The following is a 20,432-nucleotide window of genomic DNA, read 5'->3' as shown; positions in this document are numbered from 1 at the left end:
ACTGGTTTTACGTGGTTATCACTCCATTGACTTTGTGGATTTACACCTGTGTAAGTGAGAAGAGAATCAGAAAGGCCCATTGCTTGTTTTTTGCATTTGAAGCCAGTGTGGAGTCAGGGAAGCTAGCACTGGGAAGCTGTGCTGGAGAAGCATGCACTGAGGAGATTCTCAGACGCAATTCAGCCAGTGAATGAGTCTTTCTATGCAGGTATATGGTTATATACGTTCCCTTCATAGAAGGACTCATTCATTGGCTGACTCCATCAGGTTTATACCCACTTTGCACCAGCAGACTAGCGAGAGACAGAGAGAGAGAGAGAGTGTGCACACACACACACACACACACTCTGTTGATGCCCAGTCTTGAATAAGAGCTGCTAAGGGGACAATGGCCAGGAGATCTCTATTCTCTGGCAATCCCCAATACCCAGAGCATTCCTCGGCCATTGATAATCAGCAGTAATTAGAGCAGCCCTAAGGTTGATCTTCTTTATGCCAGGGATCAGCCCAGTGGCCAGCAAACCAGAGGGACATAAATATGACTTATAACTTCCTTCCACCTGCACTGTGCTGAGCACAGCTTGGACACAGCCTGAGATCTGTCTCAGTGTATTAATTTCAGTTCTGGCTTGTGCCGTTTGGAGTTAAAGTAGCAATTCTCATTACAGTCTTTGAACTGTTTACAAAGGATGATTCTGCTAATTTATGGAATGATTTCTAATTTCCACACTAAACTGACTAATGTAATGGCTGGCTGTCAATCTAGGAAGGTATCTTACTATGGGATAGATGCTAGTCCTTGCCTACATGGAAGGTTTTCGCTATTACCCTTTCCCAAGAAGAAGGGCGTTTATCCCCATAAATGACTTGGCGACTGTCAGAATAATCACAGTGAATTAGTTGGTAAATTGGGTGACCAACAGGACTGGGTTCTATTCCTGGCTCATGCACAAACTGCTGTGTGACTTTGCTCCATTACTTAGCCACTCTGTTTTCTCATCTGTAAAATGAGGATAATATTGATCATTCACCTTTGTAAAGTGCTTTAATGCCAATTGTTATTTTAGCTCAACTCAAGAATCCTTTTGGTCTCTTCACTACAGAATTCAGTATGCCTTTTCAAATTTTAGATAGAGGCTTTGCCTTCTAGGTGGACTGTGCAATCGATAACGTGAGATACTGTCCGTGAATTTATTTCTTGGTTGATTTATTTTCATGCTATGCTTTCATTCTGTAGTTTTAAGTGTTTTAAGGAAAGTAACTATAAATATACTTTAAATGGATCTTGTGTACATTTCACCAAGGAGGCGGTGTACCTTGTGATCAATTAAATACAAGGCTTAAATTTCTAGTCCTAATTCAATTTCTCCTTCTGACATTGGGCACATTCAATAATTAAAGTAATAGAATTATAAGTTCAGTAGTACAGTGGTTGTTGTCTGCATCCTTGTCTTATTATGGCATTTAATATGTGTCACACTATATAATCTGCACTGCCTGTTTTTTCACTGAATTGTATATGGACACTAATCATACACATATGCTTAGATAAACATGCATTGAGATTCTACTATAGTTCTTGGTCAATTCAGTTAAATACAATAAAGGGAATGGAAATCTACTTCTAATATAAGCACCCTTATTGCAGTGAAGGAAGTCTTGTCCAGCACATATCAAGCTATCCACATGTCCTGCCTCAACTACAGGTTCCAAAATTCAAGAAACAGGCATCAATTAAGAAAAGTGTTCTGTTTTTATATATTTAAGTAGTTCTTCTTTTGGAATCAAAGTCAATGGATCACCAGAATATCAGAAGACTTTGTACTGCTGGAGGTGACATACTTTAGAAGGGACATAAAACTGACGTCCTCACCATTTGGGAAATTAAAGGGCCCCCGGCAGTCTTCTTATGAATAGTGGTATCACCCCAGTGCCCTGGCCAGATTCCAAAGCGAATAATTGTGTTCTGCCTAGAGCTTTGAATGGCAATGTTGCTCTTTTCACTCTCCCCAAAATTATTGGGTGACATTAAACAACTACTGTGTCCCCTCCAGTAATGATTAGGTCATTTTAACTCACACCATGACATTCAGTTCAGTTCAACTGAAAATACAATTTGAAGTCAAACTGTTGTGCAGTGCTGATGAGTTACACCCCTAGAGGCTGCTGAAATTTAGTGATGAGTGAAGTAATTCCTATATATACACACCTGACCTTTGTGGCCAGTGTGTCATGAGGCTTAACTGGCTAGCTAGTGTATAGAGCACACCTCTCAAGAAAAAAAGTATCCATAAAAGCTGGTCAGTAAAAAGGAAACCCTGGGAGACTCCTCTCATGGATTTCATTTCAGAGTACACAGTCAGGAAAGAATCTCCCTGAAAAGGAAGAAGTTCCATAGACTCCATGAAGTCCACCAAGGACTTCACTGTTGTTTCTGATTTTACGCAGAAGGTGCTCAGGTACTATGGGTAAAAGCAGCAGTATAAAACCAGAGACAGACAGAGATTGAGACAGGGAGAGAGAAACGTTTTGTCCCCACAGAAAGATCAAGAGGTTCTGCTCCCTGTGTATCTTGGGGGATCTGCCCCAACACAGAACAGTTTATGTGGACTCTCTGTCCTGGCTCTGGCTCTCCTTCCCAGACCTTCTAAGCTTCTGTGACCGCACAGTTCCCATGAAGCCACGTTGCTAGGCTTTCCCCTATTTATAGCTGCCTTTAGATCACTTCTCAGGAGATGTTCCATGGCACAGAAGGAGGATGCCAGAAAAATAAATAGCCTTAGGCTGCATAAACTTTTCTACAGGGCTGGTAGACAGATGATGCATGTTCCCTATTGTCTTCTACCTCTGCACTCAAATGGCCAGAGATACTGCCAAGGAGATAGGTGACCACTCCCTTCCATGGCAAAGGCTGAAATCAGCATCTGGAGGGCCTCCATCACATGCAGATCTCAGCAGGACCCATTGGCCCTATGTCTGTCAAGTGCTTTGGGATCTTTTGATAGAGGAAGCTGTAGAAATGCAAAGTACTAAGACTGGTGGCATTGAATGAGCAAAACTGCTGTTTTAAACACAGTACAAAAAAACTGCTATGAATTTTGTGAAAAATAAAAAGAGAAGGCATTAAAAAGGTGTTTATTTTCATAGCCTCAGTAGAGAAATAATAGTCAAGTCAAAGCAAATCATTTTCTGCCACCAAACACTCAATTTTCCTGAGGATGCCATTAAAAAAGCCTGTACTAACAGCCCTGCTGGCTTATTCTCTAGAGATAAAGCATGGTGAATTCTATTCAGCAAGTATCAGTGAATAATAAATGCTCTCCAAATTAATATAGCTGTGAAAATATGTACACAATTTACCCAGTTCCTTGTAAATTAAAGTATTTGGGGAATGTTTTTTAGTATTTGTACTATAAAACTTAGAAGGTACTGACGGTTCAGTGGTAATATCTTGAACTTCCGTGCTATTTACTCAGATTTGGTAATTAATTCCTAGCAAACAGGAGTTGGGAATGCTGTGGAACAAACTTAGTGAGTTAGTGGGGAGAACAGAAGTGCCGCATACCACTCAATAGCAAGCGGCCGGAGTGATTACGAAGTAGTTAGGGATATGCGGGACTACCACATCCGGATTCCCAGATTACAGGTGGTTTTTTGAGGTGACCCGCTATTAAAAAAGTCTGAAATCAGTTCTGAGGCCTGTACAAAGTCATCACATTGGGACATTATATCTCAAGAGGGATGATGGTTTGACACAATGTCATTATGTTGCACCATGGTGGTGCTTGGGCACAACATGATGACAGCACTTTAAAATGTCAGAATGCTGCATTGCAAGGGCCTGTCAAACTGACTCACAACTGTGGCTAACTTAGCTCCACAGGAAGTCTTGGTTAGGAAGTCTTGTGGTTAAACAGAGAAAAACCTTGAAGGTTTCTTAGGGCTCCCTAAGAGATATGGAGGACAGTAGGGGAAATATGAGAAATTCTGAAAATTAATAACTATAGCTTTCAGTTTCACTTTTGAGGCTGCTATGACCATGGCACACTAGAATAAATAAATATAGCATGCCGTATATGACAACCACCTTCACTGTTATACTAAGATAGCATCTAATATTCTCTCCCTTCATTAAAATTTTGACTAATATATGCTGGCAATCAATCAATCAATCAATCAATCAAAATGCATTAAGCACCAATAATATTAACCACGAATATTGTAACAGTGATATAGCCTAAACCAGCCTGTACCATAATCCTATTCACTTATGCTAAGTATCCCATAACACCTTGTATTTGCTGAAGAAAGCATTTGGCACAAGCAGCTAGGAAACTTGTCAAAATCAAGATACATCTGTTCTGTGTCTTAGTACAAGCTAGGGATATACCTTCACAGATTATTACCTGGAATGCTAGTATCCAAAACAAAGATAACGAAGGAACAGAAGAAAAGGTTAGGGAACTGGAACAAACTGATGAGTTGGATTTTAGTGCTGTAATTTATAAAATCATTTAAACAATATCAGCTGAAATGTGTAACATGGGGAGTACACCTGCTGCATAAGGTGAATGCAACATCACTGCACGGGACTGTTCTTTGGAGACTGGTATCATATCAAACCTTTCTCCTGTACCATATTAATAAAACTGACTAACATTGGTTATTTGGTCTCAATTATATTTCATGAAGAAATAATGAACCAAAGTGTGGTCAAGCAACTGACTATGCACTTTATCAATAAAAAGAAACACAGCATTTCATTTGAGAAACTTACTTGGAACTATTATTTCGATTTCTTCTGACATGGCAGTTCCCAGTTCATTTGAAGCATAACAACGGTATTTCCCTTGAAAATCAGCTATGATCCCCTGATTTTGGATCACAAAGGTTCCTGAATTTCTGGATGCAATTATCCTGGGGTCAGACAGCAGACTGAATGGTTTCTCATCTTTAGTCCAATTAAAACTGAAAGGTAATACAAACATTAAACATAAGGCCTTGGAAAATAATGTGCTCTAGTATAAGCATAATGGTAATCAAGGACCCAATCCTGACTCATTACAGTGAATGGCAAAATTCCCTTTGACTTTTACGGTGCTGGATCAGTCCCCAAGGGAAATGTAGCTAATGTTAGCTATGGGGCACATCTCTCCTGTTGAGCACGCTACTTTGAGATACACTGACTGTGACACAAAATATTAATCGAGGGCTGAAGGCAAGGACAATAAATGAAAGTCACAGTCTCAAAATACTGGCCACAATGAAAGGAACTACAGAATTTGGATTAGAACCAAAGCTATAGAAAACTTGGTGCTGTTCGTTGGGAGCGGTCCATACAAACAAACAATTTCACTGGTTCTGTCTTATGTAGATTTGAAAAATTTAGTTGAATCCACTGAATTTCCCTTGGTTTGCCACATAAACATGAGATGCTTCAAGTGGCCTTTGGTTTTGACACAAACCTCAATTTGGGTGTGATTTTGACATAAACCCATAACTTTACCTACCTTATTTACCCATAACTCAATCCAAGCCGGTTTGAAACTGGGGCAGGTGCATTCAGAAGTCGAGTTGGTTGAAAAATTTCCATTTGAACAGTTTTTCATTGGAAAAAGCAGTTTCATTGAAATCTAAACATTTTGCAGGAACATGTTTATTTTGAAGAAATTGTTGTCTCTCAACTTTCTCATTTTGTTTCAATAGTGTTAAGAACTAATTGAAATTATAAAGTGGAAAACTAAACACATCAAAATGAAATGTTTCATTTAGACTTTTATATAATACTATGTGTAGAGATATATCTATCTCTCTCTATAAATTTTATACTATGTTTTGATATTATTGAAACAAAAAGTTTTGATGGTCCCAAATCAAAATTTTGTGGGAAATTTTGACTTTTTACTCCAATGCAGAATTAGAAATAAAAAGTCAGAATGTCTCAGTGAATGGACATTCGGTTTTCTGACCTGCCCTATTCAGAATGTTAGGAAACCTTGGCAACAATTGACCTAGGCTGACCTTTCAGTTCATAACCAAACATGAAACAGGGCAAGTTAGTTGTTAACATGCTGCAGAGCTTCAGTCAGAGCCATCTTGAAAATGACTGTGTCTTATTTAATATTAAAATGACAGTTGTCTCCTTAAAAAAAAAACCCACCAAGTTTTAAACTTTGTTCACTTTGTGGAGTAATGAATATCAAAACTGTACAATCACAATCACACAGGCACAGAGCTCCAGCTAGTTAATAAATAATTTAATCCATGTTGAACAAACAACCTGACTGGTAAAATTCCACAGAATATTTTATTACAAACACCATAAATTTATATTAAAAATATTTGATGAAAAATATTATCTTGTGCTTATTTTGAGATAACTATTGTGATATTAGGCACATACAAAATATGAAATTAAATGTAAATGTGAATACTTGGCACTTGGTTTAATGAGTTTGGTATTTTCATGGGGGAGGGAAGGCTAAGCAGTGTGAAAAGTAAGTGGACAGCTGGTACCCTTTGATTGACATTACACAACTCATATCTCTTTTAATACTGCGGAGTCAGCCTTGTGTGAACCTGGGGGTAAATTTAGCACATACTTGAGAAATGAAACATTTCCAAACAGGAAAAGGCATGTTAATCCCTATTCATGGAGCGAGTGGAAGAGATCAAGCAACAAAAGTTGGGTGGCCTAACGGGGAACACAAAGCTTAACCTATCCCCCAGATTCTAAGCTGATTAGTGTGCATCAATTCTCCCTTTCCCTGCCAAGTAAGAACAACGTTTAGGCAGCAGTTAACTGGTAGAAAAGGAAAACAAACTTTTGATTACTCCTCTAGTTTAAAGAAACACTTACGTGGGTTGTGGATTTCCTTTAGCTTCACATTTAATTGTAAAGTCTTCATCAAAAGGGTATGCAACTTGGGTCATGGATTGGTCTGTAATTGTTGGAACCTGTGCAACTGAACAGAGGACAATTTGATTAGATCAAGTACTATTCAAACCAAACTAAACACGGTTCAGATTATTTAAAGGGATCAAGGTTGCCAGACCCCATTACATTATCCCAGCAAACATTTCAGATTTATACATTTATACATATTCTCCTGATGATGAAAACACTGTCAGTATTCTGAAGTCAATGCTCCAAGTGTCTCAGCACCAAACGGGAGGTTGGACAGTGCTTGGCTGCAGCACTCCATGACATGGAGGGAGTATAATGGGATGGAGTAATTATATGGCTCTTGTCCTTCCCTCCTCAGACATTGATCTTCACCTGGAGCCTGATCCAAAGTCCACTCAAGTCAGTTAGTGTTTTTCCATTGATCTCAATGGGCTTGGGATCAGACTCCAGTAGAACAGTGATGGGGGCTGCATGAGCAGAAAAATTCTACTCTGCCATTCCTATGTTCTCTCCTCTAAGGCATCATAACTTGTTCTCCTGTCTGAAAGCATAACACATCAAGAGGTTGCAACATAGCTGGTGTTCCTGCTTCCACGTCCCTGCATGGCTCCAGCTCATAGAGCCATAATAGAGACCACCGTCTCTTCCAACATAAACTAAAGATAGCAAATGTGGAGGCTAACTTTCTAATGCTCATGACTGTACTGAGCTCTGATTTGTCTTCTGAGAGTTTGTAAGTGATTTTTTTAAAGCCAGGTGACTAAAAGAAAATACTTTCCCCCTGCTGACTTCTAATGAATCAAGCAGGTGGCGAATCTGCAGATAAATCAAATATGTGCAAAATACATGCAGGTTTCAATAAACTGGAATATGGATGATTATACACTTCCCAGAGCATGCCATCTATTTCAGTAATGACATTTCTGAACATAGCCATTAATATTACATACATTTTATTGCCATTAGAAATGATGAGCTCTGACTCAGAATAGAAATATTCCCACAGAAGTCAGTCAATACCTACACCTTGCTTGTGAGAGCATTAATGTTTCCTGTTTTCCCAAATTTACCAAGTTTAAGGAGGAGAGTAAATGAATAGACTGGCGTGTTTTAAACTACACATAGATACACTACATGGTACATCATTGGATCCATTATGGATACATAGTGTTTTCCTTCATCTGTGGCATGAGTGCGCATCGTTACTATGCAAACAGCAAATCAATGATGTTTCACTGACTTTTCTTCTATGGGAATTAAAGTGTTGAGTAAGAGACACACAACAGAGAATGTGCTCTGCACTGTAAGCTGGGATAACAGATCATCACATTGTTATACACAACAAGAAAATTAGCATGTTCTCTGGTTTCATTTTTAAGTCGAACAGGCCATGAAGCTCAAAGCTCAAACAAAATGTAGTATCTTGCTGCACCATGTCATGCTGAATCCCTTGCATCTCTACTGTGTCCACCCTTTCCCACTAGCTTATAAATATTCAGACAGAATTCCTTTTTATTAAAATATAAAATGCTCTATTCAAATAAATTAAGACACAGATGGTTCCCAGAGTTAGTGCTTACATTTAGGTGAATGCACAAGGAACCTGTCCCATCCTTGGCTTCAAATGCAGTCTTGTACACAGCTGAGTGCAAGGACTCCTCTTGGCTATCCACTGGGGCTATCCACTTCCAAAGGAAGGAGAGGTACTGCCTCCCTGCACTGGTATGTAGAGCTACCCAGCCATGGAAGGGAGTGTATGTTGAAACTCCTAGTAAGTGTACTCTTCCATAGCAGCTGGGATTGCTGGGAGGCACGGGGTCATTCAGAGTTCTTCCTGGGGCCTGGCGGGGGGTGCCCTAAAGTGGGCCAGTGCCTTAAAGTTATAGCTGAGACCTAACATGTTTTGAAACTACTTATAGGACCCTTCTGGCTGCAGTGTCTGAGGCACAGATCCCCAAAAGGAGTTTAGGGGCCTAACTCCCATTGAGGTCATGTGAGTTAGGCCCCTAACTATGTTTGAGGATCGGGCCCTGTATGCCTAGAAAAAAAAGGCCAGGTTTGTTTTTTTTTATGAATAATTGGTGAGACAATTCATCTAACAAAAATATTAATGGGATGAGATTTTTTCCAAAAGAAAACTGTAGTGTGTAATCACCCTTATTTATTTGCCTACGATGAAATTTAGTTTGGGGGCTAAATCTTCCACCCTTGCTCCTTTAGTCAGCTCCATGGGATTGGCCTTTTATGAGGTTCATTACATATTGTACACAGGCACTGAAGAAGAACCAGCTATGTAAAATATGCCATTTGATGTGTACCATGGCCAGACATGGGTAAAGTAGGTGCTCCTGCAAGTGGCATTCAAATGATGGGAAATATTCTCCTGGGATAAAACTATTCGGACAGATCCACATATGTTCCCTTTTGAAAATGAAACAGCAGGCTGCATATAAATAAATAAATGGATATGTATATCAGACAAATTGCAGAAAGAAAAACAGCCAAAAGGAGAGATTTATGCAAAAGACGGAACTGAAACTTCTGAGCAGAACAGAGGGTAGGATCTCAAAGGTCAGTGATGTGCTATCTAGATAAGTTCACTGCAGCATCTAAATGGGCCTGAAGAAAGTAAATTACAATTGTATCATGTATATACTCCCAAAAGGCCATGTTAAGGCAGAATAAAATTCATAACGGAACACCTGAAACGGGGGAGAAAGCAAAGTGGTTTTCAGGGGGGAAGAAAGCAGAGTAAATAGTAATAAATAGCTACAGTAAATAGCTACAACTCACCTGATAATGGTATTTCAATACCTTCTGCCAAATTTAATACAAAGAAAAGCAAACATATGTTGATCCTTTTTGTGCTTAATAGTATCTCCATCTCTCTTCTGTAAACAGGGAGTCCAAACAGAATGAAAGAATGTTTTTCTCCCACCTTCAGTTCAACTGAGACGTAAGGATGTGAACTTGCAAATCTAGCAAAGAGGAGAAAGCCATATTAGCGCACAATATTAACTTGGCTTTAATGAGGTTAGTAAATTAAAGCTACGCTCAAGGGTTCAGAGCTAAAGCAAAAATGTAAACATATTAAAGGTGTATTAAACTGCACAGTTCCCCTCTTTGCTTCTGAAAGGTACTATAATAAAACTATAGCAACAGAAAAAATATAAGCACATTAATTATACCACAGAAATTTGATTACTTTTTGCTTTGATTTTGAGAGCAGGGATGGGTATATTTGTAATCATTCCAGTTCATAAATTTTTCTAATTGAGAATAGTGGTAGTTGGAAAGCAGTGTAACACATCTAATGAGAGAGATTCTGTACTCCAATGACCCTATTCATAAATCTCATATGTTCTTTATCTTTCATTTATGCTTAAAACAGGACATTTAAACAAATTTGATTCACTACTAAGGACCATCCTATGAAACTTTTGCTTTTCTTCCATAATCCCAATACAATTACATACCAGCTTTACACACACCTCACCATTATCCATCCTAGGGTTATATGTTAAAAGGCAAAAATGTCAGGAGTCTGCCAAAAGGAGAACATTTTCATCTCTAATTAGCATTTAACTGCTATTCACAGAGGAGTAAAAAGAGACAGTTCTGAAAATGCAGGTGTATAGAAAATTCTGATGGTCAGTAGTGCTTGTGGTACCTCAGTTAAATATTAACCAACACCAGGCTGATATGTTTTTTTAGCTATCTGTGTATCTCTATCTGTGGTATTTATAGGGTAACCAATCGCCACTATATGACAGATATCAAATGTCAACATTACTTAGACAGGACAATTTTCAGGCAAGAAATGACCAAGAATGAGGTAAAAGCCAGCTCAGGAACGAGCAGCGGCTGACTGCCAAACGGCAGGAAAGACAGATAGCCTATTTCCCCTGCAGAGGTTTCCCCTATGTGGAAGAAGCTGACAATCTGTTTCCTCTCTTACCCAAAGAGAGATGATAGTGAAGAAAGCCAACCAGCCAGCCTTAAAGAGCCCAAGAGGGAAAAGGGGCATAGCTGACTGACCTGCAACACCTGTGGGCAGGTGTCATAAGCCATTGGTTTATAACAAGGTGGGAATTGTGGCGAATTCAGCAGCTTTGTAAGGTTCTGACTGAAAGCTAGGTGGAAAGTAGAGATTTTGACTGAGGGAGGGAAATAATTTGGAAGTGAAAGTCAGGGAGTTTGAATGCTGGTAAAATGAAAGTGGAAACAAAATTTACAAGTTCCCTGAAAATCAGAATTGCTGTTTCACATTTCAAATAATCTTTGAGAATTCCCCAGTTTATCAGCAGCATGAGAGAGACAAAGGAAGAGGCTGACTGATAAGCCTCATGCCAAAATCTTCCAGTCTCACTCTTCCACAGAAGAGATCCACTTTTCAGAGGATGTGCTGAATTCAAGAAGTGCCAAAACCTGAGTACCAGAATAGTTGTAAAACGAGTACCAGAATAGTTGCAAGATGCCCAAAAAAGGTCCAGAACAGGGTCCCAGAGAATTCCGGCAGGACTTGAACACTGCCACTTTTAAATATTTATATGACAAGGGTTTATATTACATCCACTAACTGGTCTTTCCAGGGACTTATTTTAACAATCCAAACCATTGAGAAGCTTCAACCATATTTTAAATCAACATGCCACAAAAATCTCTATTTCTTCTCTCAAATGTGAAAATTTACTTCAGATTACAGGAGTTTACAGATTACAGCATGAGCAATATTAAGTCTTGTGTTAACAGCCGTAAAATCTGATCCTTGCAGCTAGGAATGGAATCTTTAAATCAGTGGAAAGAGGAGATTCCCATCTTTCCATTAGGACCTACAGCACCAGTCTTTAGGCCTGGAAGGTGTTTAAAGGTCACAGACAGCCCTTAATTGAGGTAACTTCTTTTCAGCTCATGAGGAAGAGGGCCTTTACCATTCTAGGGCTGATATATCTGCCTTCCACCACTCTGTGGTAACTCTCCGGTATGACTTTGTCACAATGATCACAGACATCTAACCAGAGAGTTGCTTGCCAGTTGTATGTTACTGGTAACAAACCCCAACTTTTGCATATAGTGCTCTCAAGGTCCAGTATCCATAATGACAAACTCATTGACATCTGGGAGAACGTCCAAAGTAGAGGAGCCAGAGTTGCAGAAGCATACTGAGGTAGCATGTTGGGAGGGAGACATGGAAAGGAGGTGTCCCTTTATCTGAACTGTATCAAATCTAATCGAGTTTCAGGTTAAATCCAAGGAAGATGCTAAGGTTTAGGTGGTTTCCGTTAGCCCATTAGCTCACCATACTACTCTTTATAGAGAGACAGACAGCAAGGTTTAGAGTGCAGACATGATCTTTTATCACAACTTGTCTCTCTCCAGACCACTATAATTAGTTGGTTCATCTAGCTCTCTCTTTCTCTCTCTTCTCCTATTTTGAATACTAATGCAGAATGCTGCCTGCACCAGCACTGGGAACTAGTGAACACACTGAGATGGATGGTGCTACATTTTCTTGAGGCAATACCCAATTGCAGCTGTGTTGAGCCCATTGTCATTTTTATTTTTTGTTTTGTTGTATGAGGTAAAACCCAGCTGAGCTGTGAATTAAGCAACAGCGTCTTTCAGGCATATTTACCAAGTGATAAGTATCTGGCAAGATACTCGAGAGGCAATAAGTGTAACCCATCAACAGGCAGAGTAACAGCGACATTATTTTAGTTGTGCTGTGTGTGGTTTCTATCAAACTATTATGACCAAACTGCTTCCCATCCTTGTAAACTCAATTCTGATTTCAGTCTGGGAGTGTGTCTGATTCTCAAGGCTTATCAGACCTTCACATATAGGAAGAAGTACACTAGGCTAGTCACTATCTTTATACACTCACACAAGGAAGTAAAGGAGCATAGAGTGTCCCCTGCCACTTTTTCAGGGGAGCTACCCACACCAAAGGGTGCAGGGAAGGAGACGTAACGATGCCACTTCCTCACATCCCTGCACAGGTTGGGTGGGGAGGGATCAGAGGAGCTTAGGAATGAGCACAGCCTTGGCTCCATCACCTCTCCAGTGTGCTGGCTCACATACCTGAGCCGACATGCTGGGTGCAGGCCTAGAGCAGATACCTTCTTCCCCAGAGCAGGCGGGGGAAGATGGGGAGGCAGGTTTTGACTCTCCAAGTAACAGTAGGCTTCCTGGGTTGCTCCTGGGGCAATATAATTGCCTTGCCCCTTGCTTAAGGCAGATTTCAAAGCGATGACCTAGTCCTGGGTGAGGTTCTCCTTAGGGGTGAAGAATTTGACTCCGTTCCACTGCCTATTTGTACCCACTCTTGCACGGTAGCAGATGTCACGTCTAAGAAAGGATCAAGAGCTAAGTATCTCAGTGTGACAGGGCTAGCTCTTAAAAGCATGTCTTCTCAGACATGCCCTTCTCCATCTTTGCCAGGCCCAATTCTGCACTGAGCTCTGAACAGTAAGATAGTGGTCAAGCAGGGAGGTTAGGACATATGTCTGCTCAGCGAGGGGGCAAATGATTCACCTTACTAAAGCTGCCAAGTAGACCAGGCTGCCAAGTATTAGGCAATTTGCGTGGATGTCATGCAGTAAGCAGCCCTGTCATGTTTCAGGCCTACTGCTACGCTAGATATCATCAGCCCCTCCCCACCTACCTTCTAGCACCCACCAACCCGAACACTCCAGTATCCATCCACCTAACCTAGCAATCCCTGAAAACTTCCAGGTCACAGAACACCCATAGAAACCCTCCAGCTTACCCACAAGTATTGTGCAGCACAGTGTCTGACCCCCACCATAATCTGTCATATGCAAATTATTTGTAAATGTGAAGATTAGCTCATTAAATAATTTGCATAATATATCACACATATAGCTGCACAAAACTGGCAGCTATGTGCATGGTTTTGGTCATTCTTGTGCCAAAGTACAACAATCTCATGCTGTTTGCAATGTGCCAAGCAAGGATTTGCAAAATCTAGGACTTGGTAAAATTAACAGCTCAATTCACCGAGCTGGTAGCTAGAGCAGCCCCAAAGTGCTTGCCTTGGAAATGTGTTTTTGTCAAAGTGGTGTCATGCTACCCTTTTTCCTTGTGATGAGTTTTAGGCAGGATTCTGCACTGAAGGGGCTGAGGAATCCATTGGGGGAAGAGGAATCCATTTTGTTACAACAGAAAAAAGGGCTAAATCCACTAGAGCAGATGTTGCCAACCTGTGGCTCTTCAGAAGCTAATATGCAGCTCCTTGTATAGGCACCGACTCTGGGGCTGGAGCTACAGTCACCAACTTTCCAGTGTGCCGGGGGGTGCTCACTGCTCAACCCCGGGCTCTGCCACAGGCCTGCCCCCACTCCACCCCTTCCCGGCCCCTCCCCTGAGCGTGCTGTGCCCTCACTCCTTCCCCCCCCCCCCGCCCCGAGCCTCCTGCACGCCACAAAACAGCTGATTGGGAGGTGCGGGAAGTGACGGGGAGGTGCTGATCGTCAGGGCTGCTGGTGGGGAGGAGACGCTGGGAGAGGGAGCTGATGGGGGGCTGCTGACGTATTACTGTGGCTCTTTGGCAATGTACGTTGGTAAATTCTGGCTCCTTCTCAGGCTCAGGTTGGCCACCCCTGCACTAGAGCTACTTTTCTTCACAACAAAATACAATATGAATGCTCTGTATAGGAATTATATATATTCTATGACTTATCCTCTTTTCTGTCTCTCTCTATTTTCTCTTTTCTCGGCCTGAGGCTTCAAGCAGGTAATTTGAATTCACTTCCGATAATTATCCATAGTTCTTTACCTGCAATTCATTATTTATTATGCTGTTCAGTTAATAGTAAATACTGATTGCTTTAAGGACAGCTCATTTGTTTGTTTAATGAGATGTCCTTTACTTAGAGTGAACAAATCTTTCAACATAACCAGTTTTATTCAGGAACCATGCAGTGTCAGATTCCTGTATTGTGTCTGACCCTTTCCAAGAGCATGTAGTAAAAATATTGGACAATCAAATAGGAGAGAAAATATTACATTTCCATTTGTCTCCTAAACCTAGGGAACAATTTTCACGACATGGAATTACTGTATCAAAATAGTTCATAAATACGAAGAGTGACCACCAAAAAAACTCAGATTACTGCTCTATAGCTACCAAATGAAGTTATATTGTGCAGCTAAATACATCATCAGCCCAGCAATTTTGTGTCCTCTTAAAATGCTTGAGTTTCCATTTCTGAGTAAGTTCTGTACAGTACAGCCAATATTAATGAAACTACTGGATTCCCAAAGCCTAGTAATGGTTAATTTCAGAGATGACCTTTTTATTAGCCAGGTTCAGATTTAATTTACCAGTAATTTATATATTAAAAGGTTTATACATAAAAGTCATTGGTAATTAGAAAGTACAGCCTTCGGGCATGGCCCCAGATACGAGATGGGAGAGTAACTCTCTCACTCTCTCTCACACACTCACACACAAAGCAGCTTTTGGGTTTTAGAAAGGAAGGAAGTTGATTATTTAGTTATACAATATGTGGAAAGATACAGGGACTATATACCACAGGAGCTTAATGAGCTACTGTTGCTCTTTCTTAGGCATGACCACAGACAGACGAGATGAAAAATGCTGCTTCAGCCAACATTTGTCCATGCCACAAACCAGTAGCATTCTCTGCTCGAAGGAAAACTGGTGCTGAATTTCAGCTATGGCAAATACAGTGGCACAGCTGTGCTGGGAAATCACACACAGACCCTGCCTACATCGTGGCTAGTTTAAAAGACATTTTTCATATATAGTCTCCTCCTCCTATCTTTTGGGTATCTCTTTGTGACCCCACCAATGTTGGGATCTCCTCTATGGGGCCCAGACTACCATTTACCTCAAATCTCATGTGCTTAAGGAGAATAGTCGCAGAGCACACTAGATTTGAACAACCTCTTAGAATGAATTAAGGACAAATGTTCCCTCTCCATGGCTTGCATCCTCAAACAGTCACCCCCCCCACCCCCAGCCTTCTAGCTCTTGTTCTATTCCTCCCTTTAACAAAAGAGCTCCTCTGCCTCCATTCCCTCCACAATTCCCCTCATGAAGTGCCTGAAGTATCCTTCTGCTCCACTCCACCCATCAAAATGGTCCAATTGTCCCACATTCCCTGCACTTTGCACTGCCACTTGTTCTGCCTCTCAACTGATCCTCTGCCACACACTATACAATGTTGGTCCTGCCCCAATCACTTTTTCCCCTTCTCTGCATGATTTCTGGCCCGAGGTTAGCTGAGAACTAACAACAGGGGGAGTGGGTCATGTTTGGTGAACAGGCGGGGGGAGGAGGGAAAAAAGGCCTCATGGATGAACCCTGTTGTGTGAAAGGTGGTGGCGGGAGGGATAAATCTGGTCTTGAAGACAATCCAAGTGGTTTGGATCATTTCAGTAAGTCAAGACGTTTGGATATTTACACTGGGCAAGACTTTCCCCTCACTGGTTCACAAACTAGCTGCTCAGAACAAGTATATTTAAAGCCTATGATTCAGGGGGACACACAGCTTAATTCTACTGATAATGACCCCTATTCAAAAATAGTCTCCACAGCAGTTGCTCCATAGGCCTACTTCTCTCCCCCACTGCCAACCCTTCTAATGAGTCTGAGTAACTAAAAATAAAATGTTAGACTTTCTGCCCGACCACTATTCTCCATGACTGGGGATTGGGCCTTTTGGAAAAAAGAATTCCATTGAGCATGTGTAGGTCATTAACCTGGCATTTTTTCCATGCAGTGAGCAGGTGAGATTTCATGTGTTCACCTGTGAGCTCCCATTAGCTCAGAGAGAGAAAAAGAGAGAGAGATTTATGCTATCGAAGCACTGGCTGTATTGTAATGCAACAGCTGAAAGGATTTTACTGTGTTCTGTAGCTACAATATTAAAAAAAAAACGAACATTTGGCAAAGGTGGAAGGTGAGCTCCATGCGGACTCTTTTTCTTCAGCTGTCAATATCATAGGGACCATTTCCCGTGAAAGCTTTCAGACATCCCAATGTCAATGTTAGGAAAAAATAACCTTCCCTTGACACTATATCCAATGCCTATTTTGGATACTGCCAGTCTTCTGAAAACAATTCACTGTGCAAATGCTCGTGGAGGTTAAAATATTCCTCTAAAGCAGAAATATAGTCCAGTGTGTGAGGCAGAGAACATATTTCCATAAGCACCAAGGATCCTCTCTGTCATTCCTGGAATTAACTATTTAAGTGACATTTTTTTCTTTTGGCCACTGATTTCTCGCTAGATTTGGAGCGTAGAGTCAATGCATGACTTAACCCTTAGAAAACTGTTTTGCCGGGTGGCCCTATAAACTCCATTTGTCTCCGCCTACATCATAGCAGTTTTCAGAACAATTACCCAAACAACATTTTTTTAAGATTTAACAAAATTGGCACAATAAATTTAGAATATATAAAGATATTATGTTTTCTATATTTAAACAAAAAATTTCCACCCTTTCTTATTATAGATTCATAAATTCCAAGGCCAGAAGGGACCATTCTGGTCATCAAGTCCAGAGGTGGGCAAACTACTGCCCGCGGGACCGTCCTGCCCGGCCCTTGAACTCCCGGCCGGGGTGGCTAGCCCCCGTCCCATCCCCTGCTGTCCCTCCTCCCCCACGAGGGTAGCACGGCTTGCACCCGCCCACCTCCCAGGCTTTCCGATAAGCCAGTCCTGCCGCTCTGAGCGGCATGGTAAGGGGACGGGGAGCAGAGGGAGGGAAGGGGGTTAGATAAGGGGCAGGAGGTTCCAGGGGGGCAGTCAGGGGTTGGGGAGCAGGGGGCAGTTGGATGGGTCAGGGGTTCTGGAGGGGGTGGTCAGGGGATGTGGAACGGGGGAAGTGTTGGATAGGGGGTGGGAGTCCCAGGGGGCATGTCAGGCGGCGGGGGTGTGGATAGGTGTCGGGGCAGTCAGGGGGTAGGGGAGTCGGATAAGGAGTGGAGTCCTGGGGGGCGGTTAGGGGTGGGCAGGGTCCTGGAAGGGGGCAGTCAGGGGACAAGGAGCAGGGGGGTTGGATGGGTCTGGGATTCTGAGGGGGGCAGTCGGGGCGGGGGGGAGGAAGTGAGAGGGGGCAGATAGGGCGGGAGCCAGGCTGTTTGGGGAGGCATAGCCTTCCCTACCCAGCCCTCCATACAGTTTCGCAACCCTGATGTGGCGGGCCAAAAAGTTTGCTCACCCCTAATCTAGTCTGACTTTCCATAGTTCAAGCAGTAGAACTTACCCAGATTAATTCATTTATATCTTTAGGAAAAACATCCAGTCTTGATTTAAAACTTTTCAGTGATGGAGAATCCAACCTGACCCTTGGAAAGTTGTTTCAATGGTTAACTGCTCTATTAAAAATGTACACCTTATTTCTAGTCTGAATTTGTTTAACTTCAACTTCCAGCCATTGGATCATGTTATACCTTTTTCTGCTGCACTGAAGAACACACCTTTAAATATTTGTTCTTCACGTAGGTACGTATGGACTATAATCAAGTCATCCCTTAACCTTCTCTGTTATGATAACTAGATTTAGCTCCTTAAGTCTATCACCATAAGGCATGCTTTCTAATCCTTTAATCATTCTCATAGCTCTTCTTTGAACTCTCCCCAATTTATGAACATCCTTTTTGAATTGTGGACACCAGAACAGGACACAGTATTCTAGCAATGGTTACACCAGTGCCCAATACATAACCAAAGTAACCTCTCTACTCCTACTCAAGATTACCCTGTTTATGCATACAAGGATCGCACTAGCCGTTTTGGCCATTGCGTCACACTGGGAGTTTATGTTCAGCTGACTAACCCCCCGCAACCTCCAAATCTTTTTCAGAGTCACTGCTTCTTAAAACAGAGAACCCCATCTAAGTATGGCCGACTTTCTTGGTTCCTAGATTTATACATTTAGAGCTAGCCATAATAGAACATGTTGTTTGCTTGCACCCAGCTTACCAAGCAAACCAGACTGTTCTGTGTCAGTGACCACTCCCCCTATTTCTGTGTTGTTTGCAGACTATCAGTGATGATTTTTCCCCCGCTCAGGTAATTTATACAAATGTTAAATTAGCATAGGGCCAAGAGCCAATCCCTGCAAAACCCCATTAGAAACACACCAGTTGCGGATGATTTCCTGTTTACAATTACATTTTGAAACCTATTGTTTAGCCATCTTTTAATCCAGGTAATGTATGCCATGTTAATTTTATATCTTTCTGTTTCTTTAATCAAAATATTATGTGGCACCAAATCAAATATCTTACAGAAGTCTAGATATATTAAATCAACACTATTACCGTTATAAACCAAACTTCTAATACCATACAAAAAGTTATTTTCCATAAACCCATGTTGACTGGTATTAATTATATTATCCTACTTTAATTCTTTACTAATCGAGTCCCATATCACCTGTTCTATTAATTTCTTGGGATTAATGTCAGACTGGCATGCCTGTAATTACCCAGGCCATCCCATTTACTATCTTTAAGTACTGGCACAACATGAGCTTTTCTCCAGTCATCTGGCACTTCCCCAGTGTTCCAAGTCTTATTGGAAATGAAGATTAACAGTCTAGCAAACTCCTTATCCAGCTCTTTCATAACTTATGCATTTAAAGTACGATTGAGGAGCTAGACAGATACTGGGAAAGATATGCAAAAGATGGATAAATATAACTGAAGATGCGTATAGAGGAGCAGAACATTTGCTTTTATTTAAAGGAGGAGGTAATTTAATTTCCTTATGTAGGCCAAGGTTTTCAAAAATGACTAGTGATTCTCAGTGGCCAGTTTGAGATGTCATAAAGGAGACTGGTTTTTACAGAGTGGATGCTCAGAACTTAATGGAAAATTTAAGTTGTGTCTGATTCAGCATTAAAAAGTTGAGGCACCACTATTGTCTTTTGAAAATCTTGGCCTTAAATTGCCATTCACCAGACCTCTATGACTTAAAACATTCACCCTCACCACAAATTCCCATTTGAGACAAATCCCGCAATCAGAGGCCTTTTCCCTCCCTCCACCTATGCCCCTCAGACAGACAGGCTTTGCAACATACCCAGACAATCAATGACTTTGGGATCTTTCGGACCAAGGAGAGACAGCATTCCAAAAGGAAGCGACTCGCTTGCAGAGCATTATCTAAGAAACCTTCTCTCTTTTATGCCAGAGGCATCCCAGCCCAAGTCACCTTGTTGATCTTAGCTCAAGTAGAGTGTCATAGAGAGAGAGAGAAGGTCTCTGACGTATGAAGGTCCTAAGCTATTTGGGGCTTTATAAGTCAAAACTAACATTTTATCCTCTACCAGCAGCCAAAAGGCATAGCCCATGCAGATCCCAGAACACCACTGCCACATGTTTACAGCAAAAAACACTGCTTACAAAGATGTCTGCCACATTCCTCACAAGCTTCAGCTTCCAGATGGATGTAGGTGTAGCCCCAGCTAAGTCTGATCCAAAGCTCTTTTAAGTCAATGAGAGAGTTTCCCATGTAAGAGTGGC

At 41.4% G+C, this 20,432-nt stretch overlaps 1 protein-coding gene across 16 annotated transcripts in view; it reads right to left on the bottom strand.

The window, feature by feature from the left end:
• The window catches only part of CHL1 (cell adhesion molecule L1 like), a 194,568-nt gene that overhangs the window by 69,397 nt on the left and 104,739 nt on the right, over positions 1 to 20,432 (bottom strand). For all 16 annotated transcript variants that reach the window (XR_006292260.1, XR_006292261.1, XM_043551564.1 and 13 more), the window contains 3 exons: positions 9,701 to 9,885; positions 6,860 to 6,965; positions 4,778 to 4,968 (listed from right to left, as the gene is read on the bottom strand). Coding sequence is in view for 14 of the 16 variants with exons in the window: in XM_043551564.1 (XP_043407499.1) it covers positions 4,778 to 4,968; positions 6,860 to 6,965; positions 9,701 to 9,791 (388 nt within the window). In the remaining 2 variants the exon portion in view is untranslated. The remainder of the gene's footprint in view (positions 1 to 4,777; positions 4,969 to 6,859; positions 6,966 to 9,700; positions 9,886 to 20,432) is intronic.

This window comes from Chelonia mydas, chromosome 7, assembly GCF_015237465.2.
Source record: "Chelonia mydas isolate rCheMyd1 chromosome 7, rCheMyd1.pri.v2, whole genome shotgun sequence".
In the NCBI taxonomy this organism is placed as follows: domain Eukaryota; kingdom Metazoa; phylum Chordata; order Testudines; family Cheloniidae; genus Chelonia; species Chelonia mydas.
The sequence above is the reverse complement of the archived record's forward strand: the minus strand, read 5'-3'. Positions and strand labels throughout refer to the sequence as shown.